General features: G+C 45.6%; 1 protein-coding gene across 7 annotated transcripts in view; it reads left to right on the top strand.

Moving 5' to 3' along the window:
- Window positions 1-22050, top strand: part of TSC22D3 (TSC22 domain family member 3) — a 58601-nt gene extending 36551 nt beyond the window's left edge. For 5 of the 7 annotated variants that reach the window (XM_037062783.1, XM_037062776.1, XM_037062778.1 and 2 more), the window contains exons 3-4: window positions 19314-19365; window positions 20514-22050. In XM_037062783.1, the coding sequence (XP_036918678.1) occupies window positions 19314-19365; window positions 20514-20744 (283 nt within the window). In that variant the 3' untranslated portion in view covers window positions 20745-22050. Of the gene's footprint in view, window positions 1-18176; window positions 18596-18770; window positions 18954-19313; window positions 19366-20513 lie in introns of those variants that run through there. The other 2 variants (XM_037062779.1, XM_037062781.1) reach the window with 2 other exon arrangements.
- The last annotated feature ends 4334 nt before the right edge of the window (window positions 22051-26384 follow it).

Raw genomic sequence — 26384 nt, forward strand, 5'->3', positions numbered from 1 at the left:
AAAATACCAACATACACTTTAGTCTGAGGGCCTCAGACACTTCCCAGTACAGGAAGGCCCCATGGTGGTGTCTAATTGTTTTTTTAGTTGTTCTCTTCCTTAGTGAAAGCCCTGTGGCAAAGCTAGGGCAGGACTGAGCTTTTAGAATTTCTACTGGAACTTGGGGGGGCTTCTCGTTATTTCCAACTAGGTTCCAGATGAGAGTGAGGGCCTTGAATCTTATTGGCATTGCATGAAGGACCCAGGAGGGCTTTGACTGGGGTCTTCCTAAGTCACTCATACCGCAACAAGCCTCCTCTCTCCCTTTAGTTCAAGGGCTCTGGGAACCGTGGTCTAACCTTTGTAGCTTTGCTTGCCAGATTCTTGTGTTGTCTATGTCTTCACAGGAGAGTGAGCGAGAAAGAGTGGCCGGGGGGGAGGGGGATGGGGAACAAACAGATGAAAGGTCTTTGGGTCTTTTGACATTGTCAGTGCTATTGATTTTACCAGATTTTTCCATTGAGAGGGCATCGAACTGACCTCGTTTTATGTCTGGCTCGGGCTTTGACACCACTGTCTAGGCCATGAACTGAGAGTCCAAGAAGCTATGGATTTATCTCCATATATACTTGGTTGTCAGCACTCTCGCAAGACCAGGCAGGGACCTCCTGGAGTGGAACATGGGAGGATGCGGGTGGTTACAGGCCTCTGTTCCTTCCACCTTTCCCTAGGGATACTGTATGACCCTGGGCCCAAGCACTCTCAGTTTCTGCTGGACCTGGATGGCAGGGCAGGGGGGCCGGCTTTCCAAATTAGAAGGACTCTAGACATCAAGCTCAGACAGGAGGAAGGTGGTTGAAAGAGCACTCAACTATGATTTGGTGACTTGGGTTTGTGTTACAGCTGGGCCATTAATTAGCTGTCTGACTTCATCTGTTTAGTGATATGTAGAAATAAATTATCCCTGAGGTCCCTTCCAGTAGGTTTGTAAAAAATGCAGAAGTTAGGAGGGAGGAGAAGAATATGAAGAATAGAAAAAGGGGCAAGAATATAACATTCCAGTACAGTGTAGAAGTAGGAAATGAGAGAGAAAAAGGTGTACTGCATCATGGTGGAGTGGAAGTGGCCCAGACTGAAGACTCAGAGCCCTAGATCCTGTTCCCAATTTTACCATTAATGAGCTGTCTGACCTTAGGCAGGTTACTTCCCCTCTTTGTACCTCATTCAAGTGGGAGGAATGAGTTAGCTCCCTAACTCCACCCCCCCCAGACTACTTTCTTATTGGGAAACATAGGTACACACAGAATCAGTGCTCAGTGATGTGACACCAACAATAGGTGCATTTGGAGAAGGGGCAGGTTATGATGGTGGCTGATAGGTTAAGACCTTACCTAAAGGGCAAGGGAGGAGAGTAAAGAAGCAGCAGCCCCAGAATCAGACAGACCTGCATGGAATTTAGCTCTGGCCCTGCCTGGCTGTGTAACTATGGGCAAGTCATTTGCCCTATCCAAATTAATTTCCTTACCCACCAAAAAATTAAACTAATTGATCTTCAAGGTTGCTACCTTCTCTCTGATTATGTGGGAAAACAAAACACACCAAAAAGAGGCCAGAAGATGCCAATAGACCAAAGGAAAAATTTTGCATTCAAGAGGAAGCCAGCTGGTATGGGTCAGACACTTTTGCCAAGAGAAAAGAAGTGTGGTGTTCCCAGAGTAATAGTGGACTGGATGGGGAGGGGGTGGGAGTAAAGGAGAGGAAGGAGAAGGGGAAGGAAAAGGCAAGGCAAGGTCATCTCAGAGGAGTGATTGGAAGGAACACTGAAGCATGTTCAGTGAGAGAGGGCTTGGTTAGAGGTCCTGCCAATAGGATCCACCTTCTGGCAGTATGGTCTTGAGTGGATCTCAGACCAGATGCTGAGTGTGGTGCTGAGTGCTACGGCAGCCTCACCAAAAGCTAAGTCCAGAGTGGAAGGTGGAGAGCTGGGGCACTTTTAAATTGGCAGGCCTTCTTCCACAGAGAGAGTGATCAGGAGCCCATCCTTAAGTATTTGATACTCTTGGATTTTAGGCATCACTGATCCCTGCCCAAACCCAGAGACAGATTTTGGGCAAATGTAGAAACTAAGATCCTGAGAGGAGAGTCAACCTGCCTGGAGTCACATAACAATCTCATGGCAGGACCAGGAGCTAAAGTTGGTCTCTCTCCTGATTCAGAGCCTAGTTCTTTTGGTGACCCCTGCCTTCTCTGTTGCATGCTCATAAACAAATCCCTGGTTGGAATTGTTAGCCTCTTAAGGGAAAAAATGGAGTGAAGAGAAACCAATTCCAGGTAACTGAGGCTCTCAGGGCCTTGGGAAGCTGAACTTTGCTAGAAGGTTCAGCCTCTCAAGATTGTGGACCATTTGGCTCAGGGCCCATGCTTTGGGACAGGGGGAGTGAGGGCTGGGTAGGTGTGAAGAGTGTGGGTTCTGAAATCAACTCATTCTCAAATCTCAACTCCATCTGTGTGTCATTGGGTTAGTCACCAGCTCCCTGGACTTCTATTTTTTCATTTGTCATTTGTAAAACAAACCAAAATAATTACATATGGTTGTGAGGAATAATTAAAATAATGTGTGAAAAAGTCCTTGGCCTGGAGCATAATTTTCAAGAAATAGCAGCTATCATCATTATTTCTACCTTTACTGGTTTAACAATTGTGAGACTTTGTGATCTTTCTTACCAACCTCCCACACCTACCAAAGACCTACACTCTGTAGTATCAACTTCTCTCTTCCTTTACTCACTTCAGAATTCTACCACTACTTAAGCTGCTAAGGCTTGGGTCTCTGAGACCACCTTTGTCACCTCCATTGTGGGACCAACTTTCTCAGGTGGCTTCTCCACAGAGTCCCACTTCCTCTCAATCTGCCTGCTGACATGGGACCCCAGAAAGGGATAGAGAGAGGGAGACAGGTGGTGGAGGCCAACAAAATGGGGCCACACATTGTTGCCCTGTGTGTGACCAGTTCTCTGGCAAGGCCTAGCAAGGTCACCTTTTGCCTCTAATCTATTCCTTTGGGGAGAGGAGAGTTGAACTGAAGCCTTGAGGGAGCACTCAGATGTATCAGGGCTTTGCCCCCACAAATTGGGAGAAAGCTTCTCTAGAGTATTTTCCAGACCGAAACACATTACAACCAGGAGGACTGTGATCACCTAGTATAGGAGTGCAGCTGTTAGAACTGTGCTGATCCATGGTGGACATCATTCTCTAGCCCCTAGGTAAAGCTCAGGGGTCCTTAATTCTGCTGAAGGAAACTCACATTTCCTCAGTGAAAATACTCTTGGTTGTAGACCTTCAGACAGAGCTGATTACTTATGCTGGGAAATTCAGAGGGTGCCCCAAACTTCTCCTAGCCTCTTGTTCCGGGGCGGGGAAAATGGGATACCAGAGAAACTCCGTGGCACTTGGCCAGGGAGGCCTGAAATCACATTGTAGTATGCATGTCCTGGAGATGAACGACTCTAGCCTTTTCTCTGGGTTGTGAGGAAAAGAAAAAGATGGGTGGGAAAAGCAAATGGTTGGGGCCTGGCCAATGTAGACATAGAGCAGGCAATTGCTTATCTGGCACAATTTCATAGGCCCCAAAGCAGACTCCACCCCTAAATTTCCCCAAGCACATGTAATCAAACAATGGTGTGTTTCTTGAGCACATGCTGGGTGTTCTACATTGTGTTCAGCCTCTGTAGCAAACTGTCAAGTTCAGTCATTATCCCCCTTCCACTCTCCAGAGTCCTTCTTCTTAACAGCTTCCATGGGGACTGGCTAAGGTCAGGGCCAGGAAATTGGGGTCATTGGCATGCCAGTGGCCCCAGAGAGAGTGTGTGGCCAAAGACCCTTGGATGGTGAAGGAAGGTCCGAGGGTGATAGGACTGGTGACAAAGACAGGGCAGGAGATGTTCTTAAAGCAGGGTGGAGGTACACTGGAGACCAAATCTGACTAAGGACAAGCACTAGGGGAGAGAGAGGGGATGGGAGAAAGGAAAGGAGCAGGCCAAAGGCACACTGACATTTCTTCGTAAAGAGGACTCTACCATGTAACCTGAATGAGTCCTTCAGGCATAGCAGGGGAGAGACATAATAATCCCTGATATTTGTCTAGGATGTACCCATTTAGAAAGTGTGCTCACGCTTGGGCCTGCTTGTTCTCGTTCTCTCTCTCTCTCTCTCTCTCTCTCCCTTCTCTTATATACACACACACCTACATATAGTCTCTTCATTTTCATAACAGCCCTGTCAAGGTGGATAGGGCATGGGGTAAATACTCCTATTTGACAGATGAAGAAGCTGAGACTCAGAAAGATTAAGTGACTTGCCTAAGGTCACACAGACTGTTTTAATGGCAGAGATGGGACCAGAACTTATGTCTCTCTACTCTCAGGGCAATGACTACAGAACTGACCTAATGAACATCCAGAGAATGGAGGTAACAATCTCCATAGTGTTATCTCAGGAATTCTGGGAAGGATCCCTGCCCCATATATACATGTCTCTCCTCTCAGGTCACTAATACTTGAAATTGCACTCTTACAGATTCAAATTGAAATGATGGCCAATGTTAAAATGTGGAGGAAAGAGTCAGGGCACAGGAGAATATCTCAGCACCTTAGAGTGTCCCTAGGAGAGGGCCCTGGCTGGAGTGGAGTTGGAGAGGGGAGGTCAGGGGGTGTGTTGGAGGGGAGGGGAAGCAGCACTGACAAACCTTCCTTTTTTGCGTAATAAGGGAAGTTGTGTCAGGGTGTAAATGCTAGCAACACTGAGAAGGGGGGCAAATATGTCCAGAGGTGGGCCTAATGGATAAGTGCACTGGGAGTCCCTGGAGGAAGACTGGGGGAGGACTTCCATGTAGTGTGGGGGAGGGGAAGGGGGAGGGCAGCTGTGGCTGGTAGATTGAGGAAGCAGGTTGGCCTAAGAAACTGGAATTGTACAAGGATGGGCGGGGGTGTGGAAGCTATTCAGAGATCGGGCCTGGAGCCAGGGCCCAGTCCCAAGGGGGTGAGCTGAGGCTTGAAAGCTCTGGGCCCTATTCCAGTCCCTGACCTTGAGCCACCATGCAACTCAGCACTTTTGCTACCTCAGCCCAGACACCCATTAGGTCTTATTTTGCAGAAAACCATATAAAAGTTACTCTCTGGGCTCTTCCTGACTATTCTGCCCTCCTACAGCCCTCACCACACCCTCAGGCCTCCTGGTCCTCAATGAAAGTTCTTGGCTGCTGTATTTGGCCCCAGAGGCTATCCCTCTAGGATGGTCCTGAGGGCAAGGGCCTGAAGGCCTCACTCAGCCATTGGCCTGGGCCTCTCCACTCAGAGGCACAGCTGTAAATAGCTGCATCTGAGAAGATGAAGGCTGGGACTGTTAGGACTAGCAGTAACCTTAGAAGTCACTTTTGCCATTCATTCATTCAATTATTACATGTGTTGAACACTATGTATCAGATACTATTATAGGCCCTTGGTATATGACCTCGTTGAGCTCCCAGTATAAATAGGGGTATTGGTCATCAAATAAGCACTTAAATAAATATAAATTTGCAGTCCTGATCATCTCATTTTACATTTAAGAGAAACTGAGGCCCATAATGGATACAATACTTTTCTATGGTTGTTCTGATAGCCACGGGCAAAACCAGACCAGAACCCAGGCCTCCTGATTACTATTCCACTGTGTTTTCCACCATGTTCTGGAAAGAATGCAGCATGAGTGTAAGGGCATAGTATTTATCCTCTATGTAGAGCCAGACTTAGGTACAGTCAGAGTAGCACCTGGCCTATTTGGCAAGTTTGGAAGATCGCTGATAAACAATCTCCCCTCTTCCACTATTGCCCCCACCTCAGCTTGTTCTCTCCCCCCCCATACCTAAAATTATACCACTGACTGAACTCTTTGGGTTAAAGCACCTGTGATTTAACTGAGCAAAACCTATTAAGCCATTACCCCCCATTTAGACAAACACATTTCTCTAATTTGTCCTTAAGAATTGGCCTCAAGGCCAGGTATGGTTGATTTGCAGGAGGGAGACTGGGAGGCCCCTTAAAGGAGGCATGGCTGGGAAGGGTAGGGTGCCTTCAAATGGCAGTGAGGGGCCCATGTAACTCCAAGCAGCAGGAGGACACAGGTTGCCTGAGAGGACAGGCGGGAGGAAGGTGCCTGAAAAGGAAGCAGCAAGATTCTGAAGACAGAGTCCTATTTCACAGTTCAGCCTTGTGGCCAACCCTGCATCTATACAGTGATTAGTGACATCTCGTTTCAAAATACATGTTTACATTTGGTCTTTCCTTACACTGGATTATACTGAGTCTTTTGTCTCTTCCACAGCCTGGTGACTAAGTAGTACGTAATTAGATTTTTGAGGGGCCTTCCCTAAGTCTGGTCAAGCAGTTGCCCTTAAACAGTTTGCCAGCCCCTGAATTGAAATGCAGCTCTGTCCCATCCTGGAAAGCTAGACAGAGTGATCCTTTCCAGGGAATTGCAGTGGGAATCCTTTTGTCAATGGGAAGAACCAGCCCCCACTGGAGAACTTCCCCACCCTGATCCTGTTAAGGGTCTGTTTCCAATTCCCCTGAAGGCGTGAGGAAGGGAGTTCAGTGAGAAGGAACATTTGTGTCTAGAATGTAGGTCTACTTGGCAATCTCCTCAAAACTAAGTGAAATGCCCAGCTAAAAAAACCTGGAGCTTTAGCTTAATCACACACCAGACGCTCACATCTGGCCTCTGCCACTTACTAGCTGGGTGACCCCAGACAATTCACTTAACCTCTCTGAGCCTCAGTTTCTTCATCTGAAAAATTGGCCTAATGATAATATGATACAAACTCTTGCCATCAGCTGTACAACTGTTGATGAGATTCAAAATACTAATGAATATAAAATTCTTACCACAGTGCCTGCTCAGTAATTGGTACATGGGAGCTATTGATATTATTATTGCAACCAGATGTAGCTTTGAGATCTCCCAGCGATAAGTCAAGGCCAAACAGTAGTCCATCCCAGTCCTCTTGTTGAATCAAGGTTTTCAATATGTCAGGTTTACTTAAAGCAATGCCCATCTGCAGGGCATTCCCTGTACTGGTGATTCATGGAAGGGGTACATGCCACCCACCTATTTTAAGCTGTTACATATTTTATTCTCCTTGACATACATGTGTTTACAGAGGGGAAGGCAGTACCAGTCAAAAGAAGATGAAAATACACTGCTGGCTGGGAGCCCCAGGCTAACTGGTTTCAAGTCCTCTCCCAGCTGTCACCGACTGACAACATGGCCACCGGGACAGTGGGGGCTGTCCAGCCCTACTCTCCAGTCTTCTTCTATTGGCCCAGCTCTGCCTGGTGGAAGACAGTTGGTTATCATCTCATCAAGCTAAAATGGGGTTCTAAGGCACCAAAGTTTTACAAGGGCAAGAAGAAGGGGTGCTAAGGGGCCAGGGCTGTCCCAACCAGCTCTGGTGTGACTATTGTGTATATAGTCAGGGCTGCCTGGTGCACAGGCAGAGAAGGCAACTGCTAACAGAGAGTGGCAGAAAATGACCAAATAAACCACCCCTTTTGCTGGCATTTTCCCCACTCAAACACACTCACTCCTGTGAGTTAAGAGGAGGCTCTTGGTTAAAAAGAAATTACCCTGGGAAAGGAGAACCCAACAACCCCTTATCAGTCACAGGGTCTTTCTGGAGGTCAAGTTCTCACCTGTGCCAACTTATAAATGAGTAAGAAGAACTTGGGGAGAAGTCATCCATTTGATGAGCAAGTGAATGAGACCCCCTGGACACTCAGGCAGTTTGGTTTCTTGACAGCAGGTCCAGAAATATTTGGGCACATTTGTCCCCCTGAAAGTGCAAGGCTACCAGTTAGCTAAGATCCATTGTGAAGCTCTGTCCCAGGCAACACCTAACTAGTTTCTTTAGTCAGCCTGGGTCACTTCTCCCAGAAGCCCCCACTATTTGGACTACACCAAACAGATCATCATGTTTCTTCCTTGAGAAAAAACTAAACAGTTCCCATTTTGAGAATGACTTCATTTTAACAAGGATCCTCAAGACTTCAAGACCAAGGGTGACATTAATGGTGAGGATGCCCTTTATCTTGGTGGGCATCAGGATATTTTTAGTCAGGACAGTTTTTTTTTGTCCCCACCTCCCCCATCATTCCAGTTATATGGCTGTCACTTGCTCAGAATCAGCCCTGCTGGCCTGAAATCCCTCTTTGATGTTGCTGCCAACTGAGACTTGGCTGCCCTGCTCCTGGGTTTCATCAGCCTCCACTGCTCCCCATGGGTGCCCTGTTTTCAACTGCCTCCAGCTAAAGATGGAAACTGACCAAAGTCTTAGTGTTAGTGGAGAACCAGGAGCACACACTCATGCACACACACAAATGGGTGAACCCTTTTATTGAAGAAGCTGGGCCATGATTCCAGGTCATTAGTGGCCTCTTACTTAATTAATTTATGTTTGTGTTAGATTCCCCAAGTATGTTTGATTTTCACCAGTCTTTCATGTTTTTTAATCCTCACCTGAGAACATTTTTTCACTTCTTTTAGAGAGAGAGCAAGAGAGAGACAGAGAGACAGAGAGACAGAGGCAGGGGGTGGGGCATTGATGCAAGAGAGAAACATGGATCACTTGCCTTCTGCATGCACTCTTACCAGGAATCAAACCTGCAGCCCTTCAGTTACAGGACAATGCTCCAACCACTTGGGTCATACTGGCCAGGGAAAGTCTTTCATGTTTTTAACTGTAGAGTTTCTCTCAGACAATAATAATCATCCCCAAATTAAAGTGTTAACACAAGGTGAATTCATAAATTTGCCTATAGTGCTTCCTTACAGGGACCAATACAAAAGTTCTAACACATCCAGACCCTTTAGTTATTTATTAAGCACATATTTTCCACATTGAGATTATATGCCAGGAACTGGCCCAAACCCTCAGAGTGCAGTGGTGAATAAGATAAGCCCCTGCAGAGCTTGTCAAGAAAGCCCATCAGCCCTCACTAAGAACTTGTGTGCCGCCCACTTTTGGTAATGGTCTTATCTGGCTGTGCCTTCAGTACTATTTGAAAGATTAGAGGTCCTGCTGATTACTAACTGCTTGTGCCATTGGAGAGGCTCTTGAGAACAAAACCTTATGCATATTACAGGTCCTAAGTTCAGGGAAGAATTTCTAAGACCTTCAAAAGACTAAATTTGAATGGTCATTACTTTTTAACATCAATTCCTCAAACCACCCCCTCCCCATAAGCAATATTGGTAAGTTGCAAAACCATGGAAATGACAACTGGAACTGGACAGAAAATTAGTAATGCTAGACTTTGAAACAGCATTGACAGGGTTGTTCATTTGGTGAGCCATTTTGCCAGCAGTGTTTGTGGACCAAGGCCCTTATTCATCATGGAGCACATAACATTCACACATCCATTTTTACTCTCCAAATAACTCAGCTATGCTGCTTATAGGATGTCCAACAAATCTGGAAACATAGGCAAATATATATATATATACACACACACAGAGAGAGACACACGTGCATGCACATACATACATATATACATACACACACACACACATATATATATGTGTGTGTATATATACACACATATATATATACACACATATATATATATGTGTGTGTGTGTGTGTGTGTGTGTGTGTAGATAGATATTGTTGTCAAAGATTTTATGTCTGCAGAAAAATACAATGACATCTCTATTTCCAGACTTTTTGGTGTCCATAAACACATACACCTTGTATGATGTATATGTTGGAGAGGGAAGCATTAGTCCCATTTCATGAATGAGGAGCTGGCATCATAGAGGGTTTACAGACCTTCTAAACAGCTCCCACAGCTGGCCAAGGTGGAAAAAGAACATATTTTCTTCCCACTTGACCAAGTTCATTTAGTATGGGTGGTAGAGCTGCGTTTCTCAGGGAGTACTTAACACTGTAATGTGCACTAAGAAAGTCCATCTCAATTCTTATCATTACAGGCATCCCTCAGAGATATTGTGACTTCAGTTCCAGACCACTGCAATAAAACAAGTATTACAATAAAGCAAGTCACACTTTTCGGTTTCTCAGTGCATATAAAAGTTGTGTTTATATTGCATTGTAGTCAGTGTGCAAGAGCATTATGCCTAAAAAAACAATATATATGTCTTACTTAAAAAATACTTCATTGCTAAAAAATACTAATGATCATCTTAGCTATTGGTAAAGGGTGCTATAGACTTGCTCAATGCACAGTTGCCACAGTCTTTCAATTTGTAAAAAAATGCAGTATCTGTGAAACGCAATGAAACAAGGTAGTCCTGTACTTCCTATCTGAGGACTCAGGACCAGTTCCATTTACCAAGCCCATTATTGCAGCAGTGCATTGTTGGAGAGAGTTTGCCTAGTGACAAAATGGATGCCTCTGAATTATCTACTAATTCTGCTCAGGCTCCTTGGTCCAAGATATCCAAGCAGTATCTGTCAAACTCCCTTCTTCTTAACTGTTGAGCTAGTAACTGCCTGTACTTGGCCATTCCTCAGTTTCCATATTTACTTTAGCTCTTCTGCAATTCCATCAACAAATTCCACAGTATTAGTTTTAGCAAATAACAGGATGTCAGAACTGTTGACCAGGATTTATTACTTTGCTATTACAGCTCTATCCTAGGACATAGGGGCCATTGTTCCTCATATTTTAAGGTGTATGAGCTTTGGAAGGAAGCCTTTGTTTGACAGGCCGAACATGCTCTACTCACTCTATAGACCTTTAAGGCTGTTGTGCACAACAGCTCTACCTGTGAAGACCTGGACCCTTCTGTCTTTGTTCTATGGCACAAAGATGTTTGTAAGTAGATTTTTTCAAAAAATTAATGCAGATACTTTGAATTTTCTATTTTTGTGTTTTACCCTTACAGACTTGCTGTGGCCTTTAAAAAGAAGTCTGTACTTGGTAAGGTGGCTTCAGGAATTAACATTGATTTTGTTAAGAAGGGGGGCTATATTAAACTGGCACTAAGAATTTCCAGGCTTTTGACCTAAAATATCTTTCTCTTCCAAACCCCACCCCTAACACTGCCTGTTTCAAGGAGCAAGAGAAGAGGTCGGAAAAGTCAATTTGTTGCTGACAGGCAACCAGGAAGTCCAGGCCTTGGGGAAACCGTAGTCTTTGTTTATTTAAGCCCCAAACCTAGCAAGCAGTATAAATTAAACATAAAAATAAAATAAAATAACAAAACACAAGCCGGATGTGTACCACAGAGAACAGTGAATTCTCCTTCTGCTTTCCCCCTGGGAGAGGGGAGTCTGTAAGCAGTGGGGCTTCCTGGCCAGGGAAACATCACAAGCCATGGGATGGGATGAACATTGTAGGGGGGAAGACAGCAAGGATCAGATAAGGGTGGGGATGGGCATGTTGGCAAGTCTCTGTAGTCAGCTCCAGTAGGCTCCTAAGGGAGAATGAATCATACCCTACCAGGCAACCTCTGAATGGACCAATGTTTGATGGGCAATGACTGCCAAGGACTAGAATCAAGCTAGCATTTGTAGAAGGTAGGAAGGGCTGGTAAATTGACCAAACTGTGCTATTAGAGAAAGATCAACCCCAATCTGGTAGTCTCCCCATGCATGGGTTCTTCTTCCTATCCACCCTGTGATGCCCACCCCCATGTCCCAACTTCTCAGGCCAAGAGTTCCCACCAACAGTTGTGAAACATCTTAGAAGCAATCTGTTCCTCATAATAGAGAGGGGGATATGCCAAAGATTGATTTATAAATCAAAGCAGGTTCAGATATTTGTTCTAAAAGCAGCTCTTATTCATATTCTGATCAAGTTTTCAGAAGTGATAAGAAAAGAGATGGCTGAACAGATGAGACATTAGGCCCAGAATATGCTAAACCCTATCATGAGTTAGCATCCAAAGTGGGTCTAGGTGACTCTGGCACTACTGGGGCTCTTCAGGTGGATGCTGTCTTGGCTTTCACCTATAGACCAGTGTTTCCCTGAAGGAATTCCATGGACTGAGGCCAAAAGAGCTGCATCCATATCACGTGAAAATACCTTTCCCTAGCCACAGACCTATTCCACTAGAATTTCTAGGGCTGAAGCCCAGGATATTTGTATTTTCCACACACTCCCGTAGTCAACCTTGATGTTAAGAAATCTCATTTCTTTCTCTGCCATAGTCCACCATCAAGGTTTACCTATGAGTCCAGTAGCTCTCTAATGCTAATTGGGAACTGACTGCTTTTGAAAGTAATATGAAAATTTAGTTCATACTTAAGTATTTGTAAATGATAGTGGCAGAATTTAGCACTTTCCCAGGGCTTTTTGCATTAGTAAAAAAAAAATTCTAATTTATCAAAGTGTAAAGAACTTCATTAGAACCTCAGATGGTGACTACTGTTATAGTCAGGTCAAGCAAACAGCTTGGACTAAGACGAATTTATCTCAGTGACCTTCAAATCACACTTCTCAGGTAGCCAGTCACATATGGCATCCATGCCAGGACTGACTCAAGTTACAAGTCCTCACAAGGAGCCTGTGGGAATCATTTGTTAGGTGTTCATCTGATTGATTGTGCACAAGTTATATTTGTTTTTATTTCTCTTTCATTTTAATGTATAATTGGCATCTTTGAAAACTATGGACCTGACAGCACCAGGGCTTCCTGTTCCTGGCATATAGTGTAAGGCTGCAAGCTGGTTCTCCTGTATCCACCTGATTGCCACTCCAAGCTTTCCCTAAGACCCTATCACCTATGACCCCTGCATAGTATGCAGCCAGCCCTGAATGGCAGAGAGAGCAGAAACCATGGCTTTTGATACTCATGGGCTTATCTAGAGTGTCCTGCCTTGCCACCTTGCCAAGTCCTGTTGCTTTACTACCCCTTTTGGATTATGCAGAAGCTGGCAATAAGAGAGAGAGAGAGAAAGAGAGAGAGAGAGAATTATGCCCTTCTGCCTGCTATTTCTGTGAATTAGACTTTGTGAAAAACTGACAGGGTGTTTACATAAATGTGTGTGTGCCTCCATCCTTCTCTTTCTTCCTGATAAGGTGTGTGTACTCATTGTCAGCAATTCTCAAACCATCTGGGAGGCCTTTCTTAATTTCTCCCAGTACCCCTTTGAGTTCCCTGGCTCTGTTCCCATGGATGGGGGCCCTGCACAGGGATGATTTGCCTTGTTTCTCTCCTTTCTTTATGTTTGAGTATTATGTCCCTTATACCCTTCTGCCACTGCCCTCAGCTAGACTGGTCTGTCCATCCAGGAAGCCCAAGGTGAAGATGTGCAGCTGAAGAGTCAGGAATCCCTAGCAATTGTAAAACCCTTCTTCCCAAGGCACATAGTCCCACAACAGAGGATCAAGGAGCTACCTTAAATGAGCCCATGGTGAATAGCTCTTCTGTGAGGTAAGCAAGAGCCTTAGTCACTCAATGCGAGATCCCTGGGAGGTTATCACTGCTTACCCATCATGACCTAGGAGCTGAGTGCCTGAGAAAACTGGCATTATTACTGTGGTTTTGTTCCCCAGGGTACCTGTACCACTTCAAAGCTCACTCATTCTATAGTGGGGTCCACAGTGGAGCCAGGTATACCACCTCAGAGTCCCTGGACTCTTCACAGGCTCCTTGTCTGCTGGCCTCACATCCCCAACAAGATCCTCCTGGTTCTTGTCTTCCAAGCACCGCCAATAGCCCCAAGTCCTTCACATACCACTTAGAGTAACCTTGGCAACTGCCAGGAAAAAATAGCTTAGAATTTTGGCTGTTGGAACTGCTCCAGAAAGCAGAAAACATGGGGAGAGGCCCAGATAAACTGGCGGAAGGCTGGTGCAGACAAGCATGGAGTGGCCATTTTTTTTTTTTTTTTTTTTGCTGCTTTCTTTCCCAGGCCATGGGGAGGATGCAGTAGGCCAGGATTCCTAGAGTGTGGGCTGTGAGGATGAGAACTGTTTACCTGTCTGAAGCTGCTTGCTGGTCTGGGACAGCAAGATGGAACAAGGGTAAGATAGAGAGGAGCTAGCCAAAGAAGGAAGGCCAAGAGGTTAGCAGGTAGAGATGAATCCCCCACTAAACATAGACCTCCTTCTCAGAAGAAAGGAACTGGCAAGTCAGAGAACAAAGACCTTTTTCCCTTGGTTTACAAATCCAGGGGTTAAGGAAGGGGATCAAAGAGGCACTGTTGGTGACAATATCAAAGGAGCCTTAGGTCCCAGAGCAACTCCAAGCTTCATGGCTGTGTGTTATCCCTATCTAGATGGACATGGGCCAACGGGCAGGTTGGAGAGGAAAAAAGCAAGCCCAATTCTGAGAATGAAGTGATGCCCAAGGGCGGCAGTAGTATTGGCCCTCCCAAACCCCAAGCTACCCTCCCAAGCACCCCAAAGTCCTGGGATTTTTACTGAAGCAAATATTTCACTGAGATATAATAGTAGGGAGATTTCTGAAGTTGCCATAGGTGCAGGGTGTTCTGAAAGGAAGCACAATTTTTGACTTATACTGCCAGTTTTTAAAAACTTTTCCCTGATATGTGCTTTGCACTTTGAATAGGCTTTCAAGCAACTTTGGATTGAATTTAGTTGAATTGAATTGAATTGAATTGAATTGAATTGAATGAAAATGGCAACTAGCATGGGGAGCCAGAAGGAGGAAAAGATTCCACTTACTGTGGTTATTTTTACAATCTCTTTTTCAGGAATATCTGTTTCATACTTGTAGATGGATAGTGAGGAGAATGAAAAATGAGAAAGGAGAGGGCTTGGAAAAATTATGGAGGTAAATTTTCCCAGCTACAAGACATAAGGGGAAAAAAGGCATAAATATTGACATAAGGTTCATGATATTTAAGATCCACTGAGATAAATTGCATTTCTGGATAACATTACCAATACTTCCAATCTTGCTGAGATATCAGGCCAAACCGCTCCCACCCATAGTTAGCCATAAAAATTGGGGTGATGAAGGTGATTTGGCAAGAGCACTTTTTGACTTCTCTGAATGAGTGTGAGTAGGGTAGAACCCTTGTCAATATTTGGGTTGGTTCTGCCTGTCATCACTAGTGTCACTCAAAGATTGTTTGTGAAACTTACATGGGACCTTGTCCTAGAGGGAGCTGAAAGGCACAATTCATTGCTCCTACCATCATTCAATGCCGGGGTGTGGCACAAGTCAGGTGCTAGAGCTGCTTTTCCAAAAGAGTGTGTCCATTTCCATCCAGACTCTCTTTGGTCTTCTACCATCACATTCTGCATGTGTCTCATCCTTCTCCCCATTTTCCTACCCCCCAAAGTTGAGGTGCTGGGCCTTGGCCATATAGGGACATTCACATGACCCAGAGGACAAGGCACTTTCTCTGTCACTGTCTTTCCTTCTTGCTTCCCTCCTTCTAGAGTTTGGGGGTTTTACATGAAGCCAAAGTAGCAGTAACAATGTAAGTGGCAGCAGCCTTGCTGTCTATAGTCTTTCACCCTGGAGTGGAACCAGATGGGAAGAGAGAAGATAAGAGAGAATTAAGGACAAAATTTAAGAATGACATTTCAGTCTCCTTATTCCCCCAGCCTCTTCAGAAAAAGGCACAAGTAAGTAATTAGAAGTAGACAGAGCTTCAGCCTGAAGGGGCCCTCAATGGAGGAGTAAGTGGGGAGGGCTGTTTTGCAGATGTTCCATGTCTTATTACCAGTGCTAATGCTCCCATGATCAATATTCTTTTTTATTTCATTTTCCAGCTGTAACCCAGTATTTGCTTTGTGGCTTGTCCTGCACCTCTTGCATCATGTCTTTTTCTGCTTCTCCTGACACTAGATCCTCTGTTTTGCTGGCAACTTTGCTGAATCTTTGGGTGGAGCATTCCCTATAGAAAATAAGGAAGACTTGCCTATAAATAGTTTCCTTTGGGCTGCGTGGTACACAGTGCTTCAAGTGTGACAAAAAGAGAAGTGAGATGTTCCCCCTCATCACCACCCCAACCTACTGCACCCATCCTGAGTCTGCTCCCCACCCCTTGGTGGCTTGCTCCATATAAGGAGGTGCCCACTAAAGTGGCCGTTTTTTCTTCTGTGCTATGCCTTGTTTTTCTGATGGTCTTTTTTTTTTCCTGCCAACCCAGCTTATTTATCTCTCCCTTTTTCTTTTCATCATCTCCTTTGGAATCTTGGGGTGGGCAGTAACAGTTAGTTTAGAAACGATTTACAAGCTGATGAAATGTCAACTCAGAGATTCTTCCTGAATTAAGAAAGCTCTATGTAGTACAGAAGGCAGGGTAATATATCAGGGAATTTCTATATCAATTAAGCTCCTGATATAAGAAGTTTTTTCCTCAGCTAATGTTCTTGATCTATAAATATAGTCTGGATTTTGTTCTGTTTACTACACAGGGGTCTTAGTGTAAACATTTATGTTCAGACTGCTTGTAACCTAAATGTAACATGATATCCTGAGATTGGGATTGTCTCCTACCTCAACTGAGATGAAGAAAAACACCGTCCTTGGCTAGTGTAGTAGGATAATTCTGTTTGTCAGCTGTTTGCAAACAGAATGGCCCTTGTGTATATATTACCACGAGTGGGGTACAATGGGAGTCCCATGTCATAATGAAAAATATTGGTTGTTTTGTGGTGTAACTGCGCTGGAAGCCTGGAAAAAAATCAAGGCCTTCAGACTGGGCTCCACTGGGCCTTGGCCAGGGTTTTGGTGCCAGGCACCTGGTTAGAAGAAATATCCTGAAGCAAATAATAATTACCTTCTTTGCTGATAAGAGAACTTCAAGGACTTTTCCAAAAGCAAGATTGCGTTAAGGTATTTCTTTGGGCCACAGCCTGAATCACAAACTGATTCATGAGTACTGGCCCTAACCTCAGCCAAACTATTGTATGTATGGTGGAACCCAATGTTCTCCTGATGGCCCTGAGTTGGTGTAAACAATACTCGCAGTTGCATCACCTCTCCACTGTTCTGTCCTGGTTTCTCCTTTTGGCTGCAATTCTGTCTCTGTCCACAAGGTGGCTTCACATAGGAAACAGCTGGAGAAAAGGACCTCAAGCTTCTGATGTCTTTTGTTTGTTTGCTTGTTTATTTGTTTGTTTGTTTTAAGCTTAGGGCTGAAAAGATGAAAGTATAATTTGATGGGAACATATATAACTCTTAATAGACAACAATAACCTCATTTTCCTTGTAACCTGGAGGGTTTTTGTGTGTGTGTGCCAGAAGTACCCTCTAATCCTATGTATGATTGGATCCATCATAGAGTGGGAGTTTTCCTGGGATGATATATATATATCTCCCAGGAAAGACTATATATATAGTCTTGGCTTGTAGTTTTGTTGCCTTTTGCTGTTTACAGGAAAGTAACAGAATCTTGTTTTTAAAATAGGGACATAAAATCCTGGATAGTGTTGTATGTATTTTCTTTGAAGAGTAGTGTATAGAAACCAGAGAAAAAGGTTTGTCATCTTGTGATGATTCCAATGCCCACTCCCCTACTTTTTCCTCTCCCATCTTCTGTCATCTTCCTAGCCCCTAGCTGCTCCCTGTACGTTCCTCTACTCATCTGAGCTGCTAGATGCTCTCTCCTCCGCACAGACACATTGGGATACATAGATCAGCTCAGAACTGTGAATGCTTCTCATGCATGTCACAGACCTGTGCATGTCTCGGTACACAGGCGCATCCAAAGGAGGAGTTGAGTGTATGGGTGCTGGAGTTGGGGCAGGTCAGTGAGCCCACTAGCTGGGTGAGGGGACATGCAGGTGAAAAAGTATGTGTGCAGGACAGAAACTAAGAAGGCAAGCAGTGGGAAGAAAGTGAGGCTCCTCATGGTGAGGGTGAGTGTCCAACGAGTGTGGTGTGTGACAGCATTGCAAAACCATGGGAGTATGCTGGCTGACCCCAGAAGAAGAATTTTTAAAACCAGCACCGCCCTCTACTGCATGCTCTCTATCTCTTGTTATGGCATTTGTATTAATTTCTCAAAGAAATCAGTTCCAGTTTGGTTTTTACCAATCTCCAGAGCCCTCTTTTCAGATGCCAGTTGGCACAAGAAAGTGCTGAACTGTTTACAGTCCCAGCCTCAGGTTCAGGGAGCGGATGTGGTTTCACTGGGCCACAGAGCCCTGTACAGGACTCATTTGCATGACCCCTGACGCCACGTGACGCAGCTGGCTCCTCCTATATAAAGAAGCAGGAGCCGAAATATCTCCGAGTCTGGGTTGGACTGGCGGCTGTTGAGTTTGTGACACACTTAGGTGACACCCCTCGAGTCACTTTCCTTCAAGTCCGGAGCACTTGCTTGGCCTTGGGTCCTCTGGGCAGCCTTTGCCCCTCCTAGCCCTTGGTCTGAGACACAGATCTCAGCCCCCTGCAGTGCGCCAGCAGCCCCGGCCACCTGCCTAGGCTTCCCAGCCCGCCCAGCCTGCCCAGCCCGCTCAGCCCGCCCAGCACGGCCCGAAGCGCGCCAGAGCTCCCGGCAGCCCAGCCATGAACACCAAAATGTATCAGACCCCCATGGAGGTGGCGGTCTATCAGCTGCACAATTTCAACATCTCCTTCTTCTCTTCCCTGCTTGGAGGGGATGTGGTTTCCGTTAAGCTGGACAACAGGTAAACTACTGACCGAAGCTCTGGAGAGGTGCGGGCCGGGGCTGAACTGCGAGCGGGATCTCTGAGAATCGCACGTAGCTAGGACAGATTCCCCGCGGTGCAGCATCCTGGGAAGGGGCGGGAGTAGGGTACGGGTAGGAGGAGAAGGGGGGTCACCGCTGTACTGAGATCCGCCGTCCCAGCGTCCCTGCAACCTCTGCACTGTGAGAAGTAGCTGCCGCAGCCCCAGGCAGAGGCAGCGAGAGGCAGAGGGGCAGCGGGCAGGAGTGGGCAGGGAGCTGGCTGTGCTTCCCGCTGCAGAGGAGTAGACCGGAAGCTTCCAGGCCCAGAAGGAATTCCTAGCTTGGTTTTCAGTTCGGTAGGTTTACCCTGGACCTTCTGAGCCAGATCCGAAAAGGGCTGGTGGTGGGAGATTCCCTGATCGCCGCACCCCATTGTTTGCCTGTTGCCTGATCTAGCGAACTGGCCCATGCGCCATGGGACCCACGCGCTGCTGCACACTTAGCTCTGGGTGGTGGCAGCGGGGAGCCAGCCTGGGTGGTGAGGTACAGCTAGCTTCCTGCAGGGGCCAGGAAGGGACCTAGGGACAAAGTGCCTGGAAATGGAAGGCCAAAGAGAAAAAGAGCTGGGGCAGATGAAGGACTTTGGCCACAACTACTGGGTACTCAGAGTGGAATGGAGTGGGTAACATGGTTGCTTTGCTTTTTTGTCTTGGCAGTGCCTCCGGAGCCAGCGTGGTGGCCATAGACAACAAGATTGAGCAGGCCATGGTAAGTGGCATCACTGCATCATTCCCATCCCCCATTGTAGCTGCTGCTATGGTATCCTGCATGACTTAGGGGGTGGGTGCAAAGCCGTTAGTCAAGAGCCTCAGGAAGCTGAAAGCCTGCTTTTTATCCTCTTGTGTGCCTTAAACAGAGTCCCATTAGAGTGCCACCTTTGAGGGCATTTCCAGTCTACCCTTGATGGACCCTCTTCTGTCTTTCTCCCTCACCCATCCTGGAGCTTTGCAGCAACCTCTGGCTTCTTATCTTAGGCCTGTTACAGAGCTGTAAGCTCAGATACTTTCATTTGTCTGCAGCCCGCATTTGGCAGGGGCCAGAGCTCATTGGATGCGGCAGCACTGCAGTGCCTCTGCAGAGCCTGGGCTGGGGTCAGGAGTTGGGAGGGAACAGGAAACAAAGCATCCCACCCTCCCCTCTTCCTTCACCGCATGGAGGTTGTACTCCTGGTGCAGCCATAATAGCTGCAGGGGTTTAAGTCTTCTAGCAGTTAACAACACTTAATTGTGCCCTGGAGCCTAATGACACAGTTCCCTGACCCTAGTGCAATCAACAAAATCAGAGAGGATGCGGCAATCAGGTAACTTTCCCCCAGGGCAAGCGCCTTGTTAAGCCAGGCTTCAGGACAGCTGCAACTCAGTGTGATGGGCCATGTGGACAGACGACTCAAAAATTGCTAATTGTATTGTCTTGGTGAAGATGGGTAAAGCAGACAAACAGTGTGGGGTGCATTACAGATCTTCTCTGGGATCTGGGCCAGCAGCTGCAACTTATGTGGAAATGGGGATATAACCATCCACCATCAATCAGCAAAAGTCTCACCCAAAATGCTCCTAAACAACCAGCTTTGAAAGTCATTAGAAACTAGCAGGGTGGATCCTGTGTAGATCAAACCTGGGCTCCTAATACAGGTGTTGCCCTGATCATGCAGCTCTCCTGAGCAAGCATTTAGGTGCTTCAGAGAAGGGTACAGGAGGAATAGGACTGCAGAGCCAGTGTGCTGAGGGGTTGCTGAGGGAAGGTTGGAGGTCAGTGGCATGAGGGACATCACAGACACCTTGATGGCAAGGTGAAAGTGCTAAGCAGGAGCCACTGATGGCTGATGAATGACTTTGTTGTGATTTCCTCTGTGACAGGATCTGGTGAAGAATCATCTGATGTATGCTGTGAGAGAGGAGGTGGAGGTCCTGAAGGAGCAGATTCGAGAGCTGGTGGAGAAAAACTCCCAGCTTGAGCGTGAGAACACCCTCTTGAAGACCCTGGCCAGCCCAGAGCAGCTGGAGAAGTTCCAGTCCCGTCTGAGCCCTGAAGAGCCAGCTCCTGAAACCCCACAATCACCTGAGGCCCCTGATGGTTCTGCAGTGTAAGTGGCTCTGTCCTCAGGGTGGGCAGAGCCACTAAAGTTGTTCTACCTAGTTCTTTCCAGTTTGTTTTTGGCTCCCCAAGCATCATCTCACGTGGAGAACTTTACACCTAGCATAGCTGGTGCCAAGAGATGTCCCAAGGACATGGCTACCTGGGTCCACTCCAGTGACAGACCCCTGACAAAGAGCAGGTCTTTGGAGGCTGAGTTGCATGGGGCCTCGTCATCCCAAGCCAGTGAGCCTCTAATGCCACCATGCCCTGGGGACTCCCAGAGCCCAGGCAAGTTTGCTGTGACTGGCAGAGGAGAAAGATAGTTTGAGATGTGATGCCAGTTTGGTTCAGAAAGTATAAGGGGGTCTGCTTTTCATTTCCATGGACATCTTTAACAGTTTCACCTGACAACGACTGTTTCTATGAGGAAGCCATTTGTGTTTTAAGCAGAGATACCCTCTCTCTTATCCCCTGCCTCACCAAGGCAGGGCCACAGATGGGAGAGATTGAGCCAAGTCAGCCTTCTGTCGGTTAATATGGTATAATGCATGGCTTTGCGCACAGTCCAGTGTGGGATTACAGCTTTGGGATGACCACCTACAAAGTTCTGATTGGTTAGTAATGGCGTAGTTTTTCTAAATAGCCATACGTGCGTATATATACCCATAGGGCTAGATCTATATCTTACTGTAGTGATGTATACATATACACATACACCTACATTTTGAAGGGCCTAACCAGTTTTGGGAGTATTGACCAGTCCCTTATCCCTTAAGGCTAATTCTTTCTGTTCATTTACCAGATTGATCCAGTTTGTCCTTTAGGTTAAGTTAAGACTAAAAAGTACAGGCAGGGAGAGGGCCAGCCTCTGAATGCGGCCATGGATGCCTTGCTGCTGCAGCCCTTGCCCCATCTATCCACTGAAGACATGTGAGGTCCTATTTTGAATGCCAAACCCACCATTCACTGGTGCTGACTACATAGAATGGGGTTGAGAGAAGATTAGCTGGGACTTCACATTGCTATTCAGAAACTTATTTTAATGTTTGTGGAAAACTTTCAAGTGAAGATTGGCTTGCTGGGGGGGGGGTGTTTGTTTGTTTGTTTTTGTGGACAATGTTATGAACAAGGCAATGGCTTTGACCTGATGTTGCCTGGGTGATTTGCTCAGGGAACTTGTCTCTAGGAGGTTCTGTGGCAGTGAACACTTTCCACTTTCTGACACCTTATCCTGATGTATGTCTCCTGGATTTGGATTTTGATTTCTCAAGTGTAGCTTAAAATTTCAATAAACTTTGCTCTTTTTCTATAAATAAACCTGGTATCTGACTGAGTATAAACGGAGTGGTGGTAAGGGCTCCTCATGTGGTTGGGAGCATTGTTTTTCTGATTCACTGACCATTCATGAACCTCCCCTAAGTGGGAGACCTATCCTACCTCCATGATCCTGCTTAACTGTCACAATACCCACATTGAACTGGTGAGGAAGCCTGATACTCACCCAGTTTAAGTGACTTGCCCAAAGTCATACAGCTATTACAGCAAATTGGTACTCAACCCCACATCCAACCCTCTCTGTCCTACTGCTGCTTTCAGATGACATTTTCAGAGTGAGTGGTGAGGTGACTACTAATATATAACCTCAGCTTGAGGGAGTGACTCAGGAGGAAGGATACTCTAAAAAGACCCAAATGAAAAGGGAAGGTTATACATGTGAGTGAGCGAGGAGAGAGGAACTAAAAAAACACGAGTGAGCCTCTTCCTTCTTAAAACATGAGGATCACTTAGTGCATTCACCTTAATACCAAGCCACATAGACATTTGACCTTGGAAAAGGAGCTAAGAGGACCTTAGAAAAGAACACAGAATACATGTGGTCAAAACTCCAACCCTCTCCCCTGAAGAAAGATTCTCAGCCTCTGCTGCTGTACTTGTCAATGCTGGAAGTTTTCTCACAAAAACTCATGAGTCACATGGGCAGGACCAAGTCTAAGGATTCTGACTCCAGCTTTCCTCCTCTGTCTCTCTCTGAAGTTCATCCTTATCTATCACTCTTTCCCTGGCCCCACATCTCTGGCATCCAGAGTCCTGCCATTTCTCTGATTGGCCATCAATGAGCATTTGATGTCTACCATACCAGGACCCTGAGCTGTTTTCTAGGCCCACAGTGTTTCCAGTAGACACTATCATTCCTATTTGAGTGATCCATTCAATTTCAGCCTCCTATAGTATATATACCTATTCTTTTGTCACTTGAAATTGAATAGACTCTGACTTTCCTATACTACAAACCTCAAATACCAAGACGTCTTGGCCCTTCCTTTGTACTAATCATGGCCTAAATTCAAAATGTCATGTTTCCTTCACTGTAAAGCTCTTACATGTTAGCCTGTTCTTTTTCCAGTCAACAAATTCCTTTTCAGAAAGTTTCAAACATCTTCTTGGTGGCCTCTTAAATCCCAATTTTCCCCATTCCTAATCTGTTCTTGATGCCCAGTTTGTTTTTGGCTCCCCAAGCATCATCTCACATGGAGAACTTTACACCTAGCATAGCTGGTGCCAAGAGATGTCCCAAGGATATGGCTACCTGGGTCCACTCCAGTGACAGACCCATTGTCTACAATTTGGTCATGGCATGCAAACTTCACAGCTGCTGAAATGTATACACACTTTGGACCAGTCAGCCACCCCCAAAGTAGACTGACTCTCCCCAGTCCCCACTTACTCCAACCCCTCCTTTCAAGATGAGCTGAGGGACTTTTTGACTCTTTAGCTCTTCTGTAGACTTTCCAAATGCTATTTCCAACCAAACAAGCCAAAAGATTTTTTTAAAACTCAGAAGATGTCCCAGCAAACACACAGCCATCTCTGCTGATCAAGCCCTTCCCTACAAGAAAAGGGGAAAAAACTTGACCACAGTCACACATTGGGAAAGAGAGAACAACTTTGTTTCCTAGGCAACCCCAACTACATGGAGACAAACACTACACTTAGGAGGCCACAGCAGTTCCTAGTCTAGATAAGAGGAACTTTGTGGATGTTAGTCACATATAGGATCATCTCTTTTTTTTATCCTGCAGAAAAACAACTAGAGGTGGGGAAAGACGAAATAACACATTGCTCCTGGAAAGAACTTCATGGTTTCTGAGCTCAGCTGGTCCAGCTGGACCCAGAACAAGGAAAAAAACAAGAGAAACAGCAATAATAATGTTCCCCTGCCTGGACATGCTCCCTTTCACTGGCCCCTCCTATCTATTATCTGATCCTCACAGCAGCCCTCTTTGCATGTCAACAAGAATCAAAAGAGCACCCCTCCACACCTCTTTTCATGAAGACAGAACATTTTGTTTCCTGCCCTTAGCAAAAGAAGCAGTTAAGATTTACTTCCATTTGACAGACAAGAAAACTAAGAGCCAGAGAGTTCAGTGCTACTCCCACAGTGCCCACATATCTCATGGGGCAGTGGTTCCCAGACTGTGACCACAAGGGCCCATTTTTAATGTCAAGAATAACCTCAGAACTACCCCTCCAACCCAATAGTAATTGAACGTTTGTTATCCATTGAGAGAGAGAGAGAGAGAGAGAACACAATGACAAACCGTGAATGTGAATCCAGTGAGGGCTTTTAAAGGAGTGTACTGCATTTGCCACAAAAGCACAGAGGTGGATATGAAAAGTAAAACAAATGTGAGTGATAGATGACTTACATACAAGGACTACTGGAGTGCAAGGTGCAAGGCTCTCAGGCTAGGAAGTACCACCAAGGAAGATGTTCCCTGTTGGGGTCTGAGAAGAAACCCAAGGTGTGAGCAGCTGAGGGAGCATGGCTATTAGAACCTTGAGTGTGGGGGAAAGGATTCTAGAAAGACCACAGAAAAGAAGGTACACAACCCACTGTTGCTTAGGGTGTTTTGAAGTTATCTGAACATTATCCTACTTATCCTGGAAAATTTTGCTTTCAAATCTTTCCTTGTCTCCTGCTATTTGGTTAGAAATTAATGGGCATAATTAGAGCAGATAGCTCAGTCCCTCAGTTGTCTCATGCAGAGAAGCTTGTTGGAACCCAAATACTTAATCTTTAACCACCTCTCCTGGATCAGGCAAGGTTTGATAGAGAACTCCATCACTTAGCTATTCCAAACAGAAGTGGTTCCCAGGGAGGAGCTGGCTGGAAAGGGCCATAATAACAATAATTATAACAGTAGCTAACATTTATGTGGCACTTACTTGGTGTCGGACACTATTCTAAACCCCTTTACATCTATTGCTTCTTTTAATCTATACAGTCCTATGAAGATATGCCATTAAGATCCCCATTTTACAGATGAGAATGGAACACCAAGACACAGAGAAGTAAAACAATTTGCCCCACATCATGCACCTAGAGAGTGGAAGATCTGGGACTGGGGGTAGGGGAGACAGTGCATTGAGGAAAAAAGGATGGAGAATCTCAACAGTTTCCATAGTTCTTCATAGACTAGGTAAGTGTTCTGGGGCCAGGGAGGAGAGGGCAGAAAAGGGACCACCACAAACTAGCAGAGAGGCTAATATAAGATACAAAATGGCCAATAAGTGGAGAGATGAAAGTGAATAAGGAAAGAAAAAAGAGGGAGAATGGGGGGCCAACTTGGCTGGCTCCCAGCCAAATGAGTAGAGATAGGATGGAATAGGTCTCAGGGAGCCATGGTAGGCTTTTGAGCAGAGAAGTGATGTGATGCCAAAAATATTTGCAGAAGATAGTTCCTGACAGCTGAAGGGACTGTAGCCGAGAAAGGATAGCTGAAGGCATGCCAGCTGTTGTTGTAATACAGGTGTGAGGTGACGAGAGGCAGCTGGGATGGGGGAGAAGTTGTGGAAAGGAGACATAGGGTCAAAGCCAAAAGATACCAAAGGGGAATATTTCTCCAGGTGTGGTCAATGTCTGTGTGCATCAAGCTTGTTTAACTGCAAATTCCAGGCCCTACTCCCAGACTAAAGAGTAGAGTGGTGCTTGGGAACTGATAACTAACAAGCTCCACTGGTGATACTGGAGGATGTGAAAATTTGAGGAGCCACCACTAAGTGAAAAATCAGCATGACCTGGTAACAAAATGAGCTGGGAAGGAGAGAGCAAAGTAGCCATGAGCTGAAGATGACTTGAAAGGGTTTTTTTGTATTTTTAAAGTTGTGGTAAAATATATATAACATACAATTTACCATTTTAACCATTTTAAGTGTACAGTCCAATGACATTAAGTACGTTCACATTATTGTATAACCATCACTGTCATCCATCTCTAGAACTTTTTCATCTTCCCAAACTGAAACTCTATACCCATAAAAAAACTCCCCATTTGCACCTCCCCCAGACTCTGGTGACATGAAAGTTTGAGTCTGAAGGAAGAGGAGACTACAGAAGTACTGAAGGAAACAAGAGTAGAAAAAATTCAGATTTTCAGAAAAAAATGAATCCCGATTTTGATTTCCAGTTGAGCTAAGCATATTTACATAAGGAATATCCCAGAACGACCTGTGGAAACAAATGTGAAATCCAGAGCTAGAGCACCAGATGCAGGTTTGTCTATGTGTCACAGGAGCTGAAGTGATATGAGAAGACACATGCCCCAGGAAGTGGGTGCAAAGGAGGCCATGCTGTAGGCCCAGAGCCTTGC

This window comes from Sturnira hondurensis, unplaced genomic scaffold (assembly GCF_014824575.4).
Source record: "Sturnira hondurensis isolate 20B ecotype Veracruz unplaced genomic scaffold, ASM1482457v3 Scaffold0014345, whole genome shotgun sequence".
Classification (NCBI taxonomy): Eukaryota; Metazoa; Chordata; class Mammalia; order Chiroptera; family Phyllostomidae; genus Sturnira; species Sturnira hondurensis.